At 45.4% G+C, this 13,657-nt stretch overlaps 1 protein-coding gene across 4 annotated transcripts in view; it reads right to left on the bottom strand.

Annotated features, from left to right (window-relative positions):
• The window catches only part of CACNB4 (calcium voltage-gated channel auxiliary subunit beta 4), a 227,855-nt gene that overhangs the window by 39,577 nt on the left and 174,621 nt on the right, over positions 1–13,657 (bottom strand). For all 4 annotated transcript variants that reach the window (XM_036320367.1, XM_036320368.1, XM_036320370.1 and 1 more), the window contains 2 exons: positions 8,261–8,380; positions 6,581–6,703 (listed from right to left, as the gene is read on the bottom strand). In XM_036320367.1, the coding sequence (XP_036176260.1) occupies positions 6,581–6,703; positions 8,261–8,380 (243 nt within the window). The remainder of the gene's footprint in view (positions 1–6,580; positions 6,704–8,260; positions 8,381–13,657) is intronic.

Genomic DNA, 13,657 nt, shown 5'->3' with positions numbered 1-13,657 from the left:
ACCCCAAATATTACTTTAAGCTGATTATTTTCAAGAAATGAAAGACTCAGGAAAAAACCATTGACCTTCTCCCTAACTGCCTAAAAGAACTTAGAGGACCCGCTCCAGGAAGGGCAATATCATCATAGATAACTATAGTTTATATTTTTATATAACTATAGTTTAATATGAACCATAAGACGCTTTTTCGTCTCCTTGTGAATTGTCTTGCTGCCCTCTGCAGTGCCAAACCACACACACACACACACACACACACACACACACACACACACACTTTCTCCTTAGCTCCAGAATGACATATAAATCGTAACTGCCCAGTCTGTTGTTGGGGAACTCCTGTAGGTGCATACATAGTAAATCTGGTTGTCTCTCCTGGTACTCTGTCTCATGTTCACTTGGTTATTAGACTAGCCAGAAGAATTTAGAAGGGCAAAAGTACAATTTCCCCCCACGCTGCCAAACATAGGCTTGCAAATCAAGGTCCACCTTCCTACCTGAAGAAAAAGAAGCCCGAGCCTACAGAGAATAAACATATTCTATATGTGTGTGTGGACTTTTTTTGAAATAACCTCTACATGGCCTGAGCCCAACAGGAAGAACAGGATTTCTATTTAAATAAAGTTCCATGACCGTAAACTCAAACCACCCATGCAGAGACTTCAGTCAATATAGGGGGAGACTCTGTCAGGGTGACCCATTTGAAGGGCCAGCAAAACTGCCGTTATAACGATAGATTTGCAGAACCCTAGGGTAGAAGGCACATTTAATCCAACCGACCTGCCTTAAGGAAAAGTTTCAGCTAGGGATTTCTAGAGAGCAGATATTGTTTACACCCTTCGGAGATGATTCCCAGAACGTCTTTTATTGCTTTTATTAGTGTTGGGCAAGATAACTCTCCAGCTTTGATCCAAAAGTATCTTTTTTCCCCCCAAAATGTAACAACTTTATATAGTACACTTTGCTTAGCTCAGAAAAAAATGTGGAATTTATATGCACGTAACATTGACACATTGTGAAGGAAGAATGGATGGTTTCATCGCATCATCACAGCACAAAGTTCTGCATAACTGTGAGTAATTCTGAATAACAGCCTCACACTCAAAAGCAAAAAGATGTGGTTGAAGGGTTTAGTGCCTTTATGTTGCACACAGCTCCTACATAAGGCACACATAGCATGCAGTATGAGATCGCACCAAAGAAGCATGAGTTGAACCAATGTAAAATTTTGAACAATCTAGGTTTTAGTTTTTCCCATCTTCCTATCTTATTTTGGGATAATAGGCCTGAAGTAAGAGGTATATTTATTTTAGGATTAACAAAAGGCAAAAGGACCCTTTTAGAATCTTTGGTGCACAGGACTGGTATTGAAATTTCACTGTGGTGGGGACAAAACAGACCCTGAGCCATAGTTTCCTGGGGCTTAAGTTATTTCCTGAAATTAAGTGAGCCCACTGGAACACTAATTTATTAAATGGTATCCAAGCGACCTTAAAGGGCTTCCTGAAATAGTTACTGCAGCTTCCCAATATGTTTTAACTGAGTTATAGGAAACAGCCAAAGCCCAGAGAGAATCTGAGGCAACATAAATGAATGTTCTTTGAGCCACTTGAGAGAAAGTCACTGTAGACATTCAAGAGTTCAATTGGCGCATCATTTGGTGTAGGTGATAAGGAGAGCTGCAGCTTTCCTCCGCATTTACTAACTAAGCTTTTTCATTACTGAAAAGTACTTAAAACAGTGCATGATAGATGGCCCATGAGGCAATGGATGGGAGGAGAGGCTACAACTTCATTCTAGAAATGTGTTCATTGGAGTTGCTCTTCCAAGAGCATGTGCCAGCTTCCTGGCAAGGTCACCCCAGTGTTCCAATCATTCTCATCTTGATCTCCCTAAAAGGATTAGTGCTTTCTCTTTCTAAGGTGTTTCCTTATCTGATATTTCAAGGTTTGAAACAAGTGGCTCTAATCCACATGGGATTACCAGCTCAATACCATGCATCGAACTGCCAGATTAAAGGGGTCATTGATCAAGGAGCATATAGATTGAAAAGCAACCGACAGGACAAATTGGGAATATTGACAGGTTGGGGGAAAGCACTAAAATGCAGCAAGGTGGGCATGTTGGTGTGCGCAAGTGTGTGTGAGGATGGAATAGGTGAGAACTCTTATCTTTGAAAGTTCTGCTTTTCCTTGGAAACAGAGAGTGTTAGCAACTAATGAATATGGTTGGCCATTTTTGATGGGAATGGTGAGACAAAATCTACTTAACCATTCATATACCAGGGCACATGTTTCAGGTCATGGGCCTTTGTCTTCCAGGCAAATGTCAACCATCAAGAAAGCACACTCCATCAAGCTGATGCTTCATCCGCCTCCCATTACCAAGGCAGTCTTTGCCTGCACTCATCTCTTTCCTGCACGTTCAGTGAAGAAGTGTTCCCCTTCCTGTCAAAGGTCTATCCCTGCACTTGGGCTCTGGACCCCACCCTTCTTGCCTACTCAAACACTTTACTCCTTTGCCTGTCTCCTCTCCTCTCCTCTCCTCTCCTCTCCTCTCCTCTCCTCTCCTCTAATCTCCTATCTTCTCTTCTCCCCTCCTCTCCTCCCCTCTCCTCCTCCTCCTCCTCCTCCTCCTCCTCCTCCTCCTCCTCCTCCTCCTCCTTCTTCTTCTTCTTCTTCTTCTTCTTCTTCTTCTTCTTCTTCTTCTTCTTCTTCTTCTTCTTCTTTCTCTCTCTCTCTCTCTCTCTCTCTCTCTCTCTCTCTCTCTCTCTCTCTCTCTCCCCTTTGTTAATATCAGCATGTACAAATGTTTCCATAGCTCCTGTCTTGAAAGGAAACTGCTTTTGAATTCATGCCCTTCTCAGTGTCAACTTCCTTAAAACCATTGTCTACACTTGAAATATACTCCCCTTCTCTCCTCATCCCACTTCATTTGGCTTCCATCTCTTCAATTCCAGACAATGGTCCCAATGACTTCCATGCTGCTGAGCACCACGCTGCCAATCCAATGTCCATTCCTCACTCCTCACCTTGGGTGACATGTCCCATTTGCCACAGCTGACTGCCTCCTCCTTGATGACACACTCCCCTCTTGATGTACACATATCGCTCTGCCCTGGTTTTCCTCCTCTATCTCAGACTTCTCCTTTTCAGTTTCGTTTTTAGTTTTAATTTGTTGAATCTTATCATGTTCACCATCTCTGCAGGATGGGATTCCTTTGGGTTTGATGCAGAGCTACCTTCTCTCCTCCCTCTACTCCTTTTTTTTTAGTAGGTGACTTCCTTCATTATCACAGCTTTAAATGCCATGCATAAACAAATGATCCAAATTTATTATCTTTGGCCCAACCCTTTCCTCTGAGCTCCAGATTCTTATAGCTAACTTCCTACTTGGTATCTTCTTTGAAGTGTCCACTCCCCAACCGCTCTCCCCATCTGTCCTCTCCCCGCCCAAATAATATCCATCCCAGTTGCTCAATTTCAGTTCTTATTCTGGGTCCATCACCTGTGCTCTTCTCTGAATTTCTATAATATACCTCAAATCCGTCTACTTCTCTCTATCTCACTGTCACCATGCTGGCTCGAACCCATGGTCTCGCACCTAGAATGATGCTAATGGTCTGCCTGATTCCATACTTATCCCACTCCCATCCATTGTCTCTACCACAATCAGAGAACCTTTAAAAAATAAATTTATCTCACTTCTCATTACATGCAGAATAAAATCTGTAGTCTCACCATCACTGAAAGGTCCTACCTGACTTATGCCCTACTTGACTTTTACAACGCTGTCTCCTGCAACTAGGCGCCCTGGCTCACTGCATTCCAGCCGTATGACTTTCTCCCAGTAAACTGATTGTGCCAGGCTATTTTCCTACCCCAGGTCCTTTGCACATGCAGATTCCTTGTTCTAGAAGGTTCCCCCTTGCTCTAAGGCTGGCTTCTCCTCATCCTTCAGGTCTCTGTTTAAAGGTCACATTCTCACAAAGGCTTTCTCTGATCACTCCTATATTTGGAAGTATATAACCCCCTCATCCTTATATTTAAAAAATTTCAGCATTTGGTTCATTTCCCCCCCCAAAGAATTCACAATGTGAAATTATTAATATGTTCATTATCTGTGTCCTCAGAAGAATTTAACCTGAGTGAGCAATCGCGCTCCACCAGTCCTTCCCCAAAAGTGCCGGGAGCACGATCGCGCTCCTCCTGCAGTGTCACTATTAGATGCTAGTAGTTCATTCTTTATTGACAGATGGCACCGAAGTGCAGATTACTTATGACGCCAAATGTTTGTAGTTCTAAAATTGACCACTGGCATCTATCTGCCTAATTTTCATAATTTTTTTCCTAAACTGCTGTAAAATCAGCAAAAATGCCTTGGCAATTTTAGCATAGTTCTTAGGATAGTGGTTGGCACTCAAAGGGTTAAGTCTATGAGAAAAGGATCTACTTCATTTGTAGCTGTTGGATATCTGTAGGGCCTGGCATATACTTTAGAATGATATCTCAAATGAGTGACTATACAAATGTAGGTCACATGGGTATAATGCAAGGAGAGTGAGACATCTGTAGATATCCAGATGTTTGACCCACTTAGTAATAAATAGTTAAAACTATTTACATACGTCCCGGTATCACTAATGCCATGGTAGAATGCAGAGTTTCAAAGACAATGATTTTCAAAATTGTTATATATTTACCATGCAAGCACCTCAGTGACATTAAGTGACATGTTTATGTTGATCACATTCTTCAGGCTCCTCCATTCTCAGGTTTCATCTTATTGTCCCACCTCTATGATCTCCTTTTTCTAAGGTCTAATTTCCAATATTTCCTCTAGTGGAGCCAATGGAGACTACCAAGTAGGCCTCCGGCCCCATCAGAAAATTCCTCCAGTGTAGGCCCCCGGCCCCATCAGAAAATTCTGTGCAGAACAGAGAAGGAAGGCAAGGCTTCCCTCCTGACTCAGCCTAATTCTTGTGCCCATTTTCCAGATGCTGTCTTCTCCCCTCAACTCCAGCCCCTCCCTCCTTCAGCTCTGCCTTTTCCTTCCAATATAGTTCACTGGGTTCAACATCTCAGCATGGAAAATATGCTTAAATATTTCCCATCTTAAAAACAAAAAAAAAAAAGAAAAAGAAAAGCTAAATTTAAAAACAACGCTTCAGCTCTTTATCTTCTGACTGGGGCCCAGTCTCCTTTCCAACGGCTAGCATTTAGGAAGAGAAAATTGCAATTCCGCTTTTCTGGCATCCAGAATATATGGATAAAGTTTTACTAAGTATCTTCATGGGAATTTCACAGCACCCCTGACCTAGTATATCTGAAAGCAAACTTCTAACCACATCCACCCCCATAATAAGTCTTCTCCCCTCTCTGCCTTCCTTATTTTGATAGCTGACCCTTGCTGTTCCAGGTGAGCTGGAAAAACTAGCCTCCACCCTTCATTTCTCTTATGTCACCTTTCCCAGTACTCTCTGCCCATGGGAAATCTCCCAATCCTGTCTGTTTGCCCCTTCACTCTCTCTCCAAGCTGCTGCCTCTCTCCATCCTGTCTGCCACAGCCACTGTCCGGCCCCATGGTGTCTCCCCCGCCTCTGTAATACCCTCTCGTCATCTAAGTTATGTTAAGACACAGGCTGGTCACATCCGGCCTTTATTTAAAATTCCTCTCCAGCCCACTGCCTGGTGATAAAGTCCAGGCTTCTTGCCAGGCCCACACGGACCTTTTTTTAAAAAAAACCAACAAACACAAATCAGGCTCCAGCCTCTCTGCCCTGGCCTATCCCCAGTACCACTCCCTGCTTACTGCCCTCCAGCCATCTGCATTGCTCCTGGCTGTCCCTTCCACCGGATACACCCCCACCCCAGCCTGGCTCCCTCAGGCTTCACCACTTCTGTAGAGCATTCCGGCCCCTGATCCTTCTACTCCCCAGTGTGGTGGTCCCCCCACCCCCCAGCTCTTTATCTGGGTTCCCACCACACCCATTCAATTGTGCTGCCATCGAACTTGTCACCCCGTATGAAAATTGTGCACTTGTCAGTCTCTCCCACCAGCTCGGACCTCCCTGGCAGCAGGGAACGGGAGCCTCCACCTCTGGTCCCCCCAGATGCCCAGTACCATGTCTGACGTGAAGTAGGATTCAATGTACCCAGGTTGAGTAAATAAAAGTTTGCGGTGTCACTAGTTCACCTTTCGAGTTGAGAGGCTCCAAGCCCTCCTTGTACTGCTCAATCCCTTAAGCTTTCTGTTTCCCAAAGACCTCTGCCCCAGGTTTTAGCTTTAACACCTTAATGATTACACTCATTAGTGTTGGTTCCAAGGTCCAAGGCCTCAGGGTTATAACCCAGATGTTTATACTGACCACATCCTGTCTAAATGGCCCCTTCAGGTAGGCGCCCTGCCAGCCGATGCTTCCCTAAGTCGGATCCAAATCTACGGCTCTGTGGTCATGCACAGTGACTAAAAGGTGGCCAGAGGACCCCACGTGTGTCCTAAATCCGCCTCGTGATGACCGTGAGCCAAAGCTCAGGCCCTGGCCTCGTGGCAGGTTAGGGGACGCAGAGAGCCCTCCATTTACCTCTTTAATGTGCAGAAAGTCCTTGGCGTCGAAGGAGATGGCCGTGCTTGGGACAGGCACATCCTCGTCCAGGGCGCCACAGTAGCTCACGTTCGTCTTCACAGCAAAGGCTACAGGCTTGGACTGGGCCCAGAGCCATGGAGTGGGATGGAGGGAGGAAGACAGAGGAGGAATTTTCATATTGAAATATAGTATTATAACAAGACAATTGATAAGACCAGGCAGCAGGGGAAATCTCTTTGCAAAGGGGGACGGATCTTCACTGGGTTTCCCTGGGTCAGGCAGCATGGAGACACCTGCAGACGTGGCACTGAAAACTGTGGATTCAGTGCCACCGACTCAGTCCTACCAGCCCACCCTCCCTCCCCCTGTGCTGGCACTTTCCAACATCCCAGACAAACAATGTGCCCTTAACCATTGAAAAGGAATGGCAGTGGGAGGGGCTGTCTGCTTTGTCCCCTAGTCACATCCCCCACCCCTTTGGATACAGGAAACGGGTGCTGGGTCTTAAATAAAAAGGTTGTGGGGGGTCGGGGGGGGGGGAGTTGAGTGAGCAGCTCAGATCTGAAAGCCTGTGGGACCCACTCAGTAGAATACCTTATCCTGCCAGGGAAGAGGAAGGCCCGCGGACGTGGACAGGAAGGCAGAGCTGCTCACTCATCGCCTTCCGCCCAGCTACCAAGAGCTGGTTCCAAAACGCCTTTGGACCAAGTGCCCTTGGGCTGGTGCCACCTGGCAGAGGTTACACAAACCCCCAGCTACGCTAGCACCACTGCCCTGACGTTTGGGTGACCACAATGGCCACAACACAGACTCTGCGAGAAAACTAAAACACAAATTAGCCACAAATGAGGGCACATGGTTCCTGCCACCCCGGCTGCTTTGTTATGGCTCCTGCATTCGAGCTGTGAACATGGCTGGGGAGCAGTGCTGGAGACAGGACCTGAGTGAGGGTCCCACTGATGTCCCTTAGCAGGCACTGCCCCAAAGCCCCTCTCCGACCGGCACAGACGTCGCAGGTGTGGGAGCAGAGGAGGCTGCCTCATTGCCGGCACCATTCTCTCTCTGCTCTTTTAACACGCTTATGTGACTCTTCCCATCCTGACATTTACACGTGCAACTTGTTGCCTCCTGTGGGTGCAGAGATTCCTGGGGTGGGGGAGGGGGGAGCCCTCCTTGTGGATATCTGAAGGTCTATTTTGCAATGCCTTTGTTGCTCGTCTTGGCTGCAATGCTAATACTTGTTCAAAGGTCTGAACGTCATGCTGAACTTGAGGTGGGAGACTGAAACCAAGAGGGGAGATCAACAGGGAGAGCCCCAGAACAAGTGTGGCCTGAAATGAAGGCCACTGTCATGGAACAGGTGGTGAAGCTGGAACCTTAGGTGGCTCTGCCAACACCGGGTGTGGTGAGCTTGGTATTGGCTACGACTGCTAAGCTGGAAGATGACCAAACACTTCACCTCCAAACCAAACACAAAAGGGTGACGTGTCAGTGTCTCGGGCAAGTGCTCCCCCGGGAATGTTTTGAAACCTCATTTAGGGGCGAATGGATCAGAAAGCCTTGCAACCTGGGGCCTTATCAGGATGATCATAAAATGATGCTTTCAGAGAAATCCGAGGCAGGGGAAGAGCAACTGATCAACATTCCGCCCCAGAACCAAAGAGGGGCAGGAGTCACCTTTGCTCTCTCCAGCTGGATGGCCGCCTGCTGCTCTCTCTCCTGCCGGATCGCTTCCCTGTCCTCTTCCAAGGAGACATCGGAGTCCGAGGGCCTGCTCGTGTAGGAATCCGCGGAACCCTGGAGAGGAAGACCCAGAGTGGTTTAAATGCGGTGCCGGGAAGCTTCTGGAACCGTCCCATCCTGTACAGCATCCTAAGTGGGTTCTTTCCATTTGCATGGAATTTGATGCGCACACCCTGGGCCTTCTTGCAGATACAAATTTAGACGGCAGAATACAGCTAAGCATCTGAGTAACTCCGAAGGTAGCGATGTTGTGAAGAAAATATTTGGACTAGGTTAAGTGCTAGGAAGTAAACTGCAATGAAAATGATGTGATAACCAGCCCCAATTCTCCTTGTTCTCTGCTATCTTTATACTAAGCTCACATTCATTTGTGAAACTGAAGTTTAATTCCATTCTCTCTTATATACACACCTCTAAAAGGAAAAAGAGAATCAGTCTATTACAAGAGCTAAATCCTATGTGTAGCTGTAGCTTGGGCTGCAGGTAACTGATTTGCCCAGAATTTCAACACAGGGAAGTGGAATCCTGCATTAGCAAAATGACTTTCCAGTTCCAATGCCAACACCACTGAACTTCTTCACTATTAAAACAGACATCATTGTCCTACAGCAGCCATACTTGGTCACTAAGCCACCAAGCCATGCACCTTGAAGATGAAAACAAGGGCGTCCTTAATTGGTGCCCACATCTAGTGGGGCTATTGGAACAACACTGACATCCACGCCCAATGGTTGTATCCCAGGGACTGAGGTCGCCAGCATCACTTGGTGCTCCCAACATGAGAAGAGATGAAAACTATAGCAGCTAGTTAAAAAGTTACTCCCCCATCCCACCCTACCCAACCCCCCAAAATCCTGGAAGCTTGCCTTCCAGGTGCTATAGGAATATCATCCTTACAACTTCCTTAATCTGGCATTACAAATTGATATTTGCATAGACGATGACATTTACACAGCAGAGGTATGGACAGGACTGATGTATTGGGCATGTTTCATAAACCATGCACAGATTTTGAAAAGCATAGACCTATCCATAGAGCTAAGACTTTGCTATTGAAAGTGAAAAAAGACTCTAAGAATGGTTGACTGCTGAGATGGGTCCTTGGAATGTTTTTCTGAATGTTTACTTATACATTATTTGTGAATTTGCTGCCCGTAAAGAAAACTTTGCCTCTCAGTAGTGGGTGTTACTGTATTCTAGCTGGGATGGTTTTTCCCATCATAAAAAAAATCCCTAGCACAGATCATCCTGGCAGCCTAGAAGAATAACCCCTGGTTAGAGGTTTTTATCAGCGTGTCCAGCAGAACCCTGGTTCTAAATTCTGCCTCTGCAACCTAATTTTGAAAATTTGGTCCAAGTTACTTAGATCACTCCAGACTCAGTCTTCCTAATCCGTACAATGGGGATACTGACTACATCAAAGGATTGAATGGAATAAACTAAACAGCTAATATTTATTAATATTACATCAGTGTGGCACTAGATGCTCTGTACACCTTCTGTCATGGAATCCTTACAGCCAGGCATTTCAAACCCTACACAGAGCTGCATTTGATATTAAAATATTTTCTCCAGGACCTGGCACATAGTAGGCACACACTAGCCATTCTCATTCCCTTCCTAGAGTTGATATTTCTACATTGATTTTTTTTTAAAAGAATTCACATATTCTAATCACTTTTCAACTCATTTATAATATGTATGCACAACAGCCCATCTTGAAATGTATCCATTTTTTATTATTATAGTTGCTGCAAAGAAAACACAGTTTCTCCCCCAGCTTTATTGAGATGTAACTGACATATAACATTGTGTACCTATTGTGCACACTAATATATTACAAAATGATACACTACTTGTTTGATAACTGCAATGTGTCTAAACCCAGGCACTTTGTGTAGCACTTTGGAAAGTGCCCTTCCCAGAGAAAACGCATTTGTTAACCAAATCCTTCTGTGCAAACCCACTGGGGAAAAGTCTGGACCTACAACATGAATAAGTACAAGGTGACTATTTCACAGATGCACTCATTGCTCTCAAACACGCTACTCTGAATCCTTTAAAACAGGGTTCTCTCAGAGCATCTTTCGTCCAAATTCAGTTATACTTGCATAAAACCCAGAGTAAGAGAGAAAGGACACAACCTTCTGAAATATATATGAAAACAGTTGTGAGTTAGTCCCAGGTGATGCTTTCTGAAGTGTGATGTGTGCAGGGGACCATGGGCTGTGGGAAGATGTCGGGGCCATAAAGTGACCTGGATGCAGGCAGCCAGGAAGGAGGCACCTTGTTTGAAAACATGTGCTGGGGAAGGTCACTGACGACAGTTCCCAAGAAAGCAGGCTGCCCACTGCTGCAGTGAGTCAAACAGCTAAAATACACAACTACTGTTGACAAGAGAAGATGGCTAATTTCCTGCAACTACCGCAGCGACATTTCACGCCCTGGCATTCGATCTCTCTGAGCACCCAAAAAGTGATGCAAGGACTCCTGCAGATGAACTTTATTTTGAAATGTGAACAAAACTGTAAGAATTTCAAAATTACTTAATAAGCTCTACGACTGCCAAATACGTAGAAGCAGACGCTTCTGTTGACTTCCCCGTTTCTAAGAACACTGCCGGAGGGGAAAACCGAGGGTGATGAGAGCCAATTTCAGTCAGTGTTATCACAGTGTTTCCCCTGGGGCTTAGGGTGGGTTTTTCGTTGCACATGGAAATCCTTGCTGCTGCCTCTCAAGGTCCCAGAGAAGCAGAGGGCAACACTGAAAGCTCCACTTTGGCCCATGGACATGCTCTGCTGGCTCCGCACAGAACTGGTTTCTTGTTTTCATTTATTTTTACTTTGTGTTGTTTCAACTGGGTCCAAGAGCGTATAGAGCTATCCCAGGAGAAAGGAAGGAAGAGGAAAAGAAAAGGCCCTGGGTTGCCACAAAGGCGCAGAGAGAACAACAAGAGGGCCAAGAGAGGCCAGGGGAGCCTGTGGGGCCGGACTAGAGGAAGGAGCCAGGGAGGGAAGGGGCGCAGCAGGCTTCATGGACTGGGGCTGCAGGGGGATTGCCCAGCAGAGCTCTGGTTAACCATTTATGATCGGCAAGGGGGAAACGGCGAGAAGAAAATAATGTTAGATGCTAAGAGGACAGAACTAAGATACAAAGGTTGCTAGCCCCGGCCAAAGCTGGAAAATGCAGCCTCACCAGCTCTTCGTTTTTGAGAATTCCATGTCATAAAAAAAGGGCAAAGGGTGAGCTGTCTCACTTATTGAGTGAGCCAATCCCAGGCTGTTAACCCATGAGCAAAGGGCACGGCAGAGGCTAGTCCCTCAAAAGTTACTAAGCAGACACCATAGCAGGGCACATCTTGGAGTCTCCAATGAACCAACTAAATCTGAAAAAGAAAAATGGAAACAATTGCTGAAAGTCTCTTCCTAAATATAATTTTGTGTAACATATTGTATACAATTTTTAAAGCCATAAACTAATGTATCCTAGTGAACATAAAAAGAAAGAAACAGGTTATGCTTATTGGGTGTGATGTTAGCAATCCTAACCATATATATATATATATTTTTTAAGAATTGTGGTTTTCAATGCCTTAATTCAAAGCCCTGGGTGATGTGTACATTCCAGCACTTAGGCAGACAAAGAGCTTTTGAAATTATGCCTAAAAGATGACTATTGGACTTTGCTCTAAGCTATTTTGTACTGTTTCTTATAAATAGGAGGTTTTCAAAAATGTTGGCTGAAAGAATAAGGCAAGCTCTGCAGCCCACTTTTGCTGGACAGAAGACCTAAAGTTTGGCTTCAGTCACCACTGAACTAAGTTTTGTTCTTAGGCTACAACAAATAGTCAAGGGAGGCAAAGGAGTATGTTCCAAAAAGTTCAGAAAGGGAAGGGTAGAGTCTGAGTGCTTACTCATCTCCTGCTTAATGCAAATCACTAATTATCACATCAAGCCTGTGAGGTAGGTCACAATTATCCCCATTTTACAGATGAGGCCCCTGAGGCTCAGACAGTAGGAGCGTCCCTGCGTGCCACTATCACAGGGCATTATGCAGGGGGCAGGGATATAGGTCGATTCTTTTTTTAAAAATTTCCTCTACAAAATCTGAAACAAAAACTTACACTAAAATGTCAAACATTTTAGTTGCCTTTAGTAAAACAAAATGACATCCTGCAATGTTTTGTTAACATTGCTCATACACCAACATTTCACCAATTTGGAATGATGGATTTAGGTAAAGAACTGGCCATCTGAGATCATAGAAAGTGACTTGCAGACTGCTTTTCAGAAGACATGCTTTCAAAAAGCCATCTCCAGATTATCAAGGTTTTGGTTTGCGGATTTCTTTGAGCTTCTGCTTCAATGATAGGATTTTACTCAGCCTTTTAGTTATTGGTCAGAGATTCTAAGGTACCCTTGAGAGTTTTCTTTTACTCTTAAGTGATAACTCCTCCAATTATGTTTATACTGCTTACACACAGATTTTTTTCATAATTAAATTATCTATACTATCTAATAAAAGACAAAAAGGGTAATTGACCATACCTTCACTATGCTTCCCATTGGCTAATCAGGGCGATATGCAAATTAATCACCAACAAAGATGGTGGTTAATTTGCATATGTAGGCTCCAAGCGGTGGAGCCAAGCCAAACGGCCCTGTAGCTGGCGGAGCAGTGAGGCCTCACAGCCCCGGGATCAGCGGAGCCGCGAGGCCTCACAGCCCTGGGATGGGCGGAGCAACAGGCTTCTAGTCCTATCTAATAAAAGAGAAACATGGTAATTGGCGTATGACCCCTACCCTTCCCATTGGCTAATCAGCGAGATATGCAAATTAACTGTCAGCCAAGATGGCAGCCGGCAGCCAGGCAGCTTGAAACTAACATGAGGCTTGCTTGCTTCAGTGACGGAGGAAACCAACGTTTCCCGCCTGCCTTGCAGGCCTCTGAGCCTGCAGTTTGAAACATTTTAACAAATATAGAAGCTAAAAAAAACCCCAGAAACCAGCTTTCAGCGAGCTGGGATCTCAGAGCTGGAGTCAGAGCTGGAGTTATACATTGTTTTGAACCGAAACTAACCAGACACCTACTTTCAGCAGCGGAGGCCTAAGAGCTGGAGCCTCAGAGCTAAAGCTGGCCCAGAATAAAAAAGAAAAAGAAAAAAAGGAGCAGTTGGGAGCTTCCGTCACCCGGCGGCCTGAAAACAGCCCTCAGCCCTTCACCCAGACTGGCCAGGCACCCCAGTGGGGACCCCCACCCTGAAGGGTGTGTCACCAGCTGCAAACAGCCCTCAGCCCTTCACCCAGGCTGGCCAGGCACCCCAGTGGGGAC

Source organism: Myotis myotis, unplaced genomic scaffold, assembly GCF_014108235.1.
Source record: "Myotis myotis isolate mMyoMyo1 unplaced genomic scaffold, mMyoMyo1.p scaffold_m19_p_8, whole genome shotgun sequence".
NCBI classification, from domain to species: Eukaryota; Metazoa; Chordata; class Mammalia; order Chiroptera; family Vespertilionidae; genus Myotis; species Myotis myotis.
Note: the sequence above shows the minus strand (reverse complement) of the source record. Positions and strands in the feature narration are given on the sequence as shown.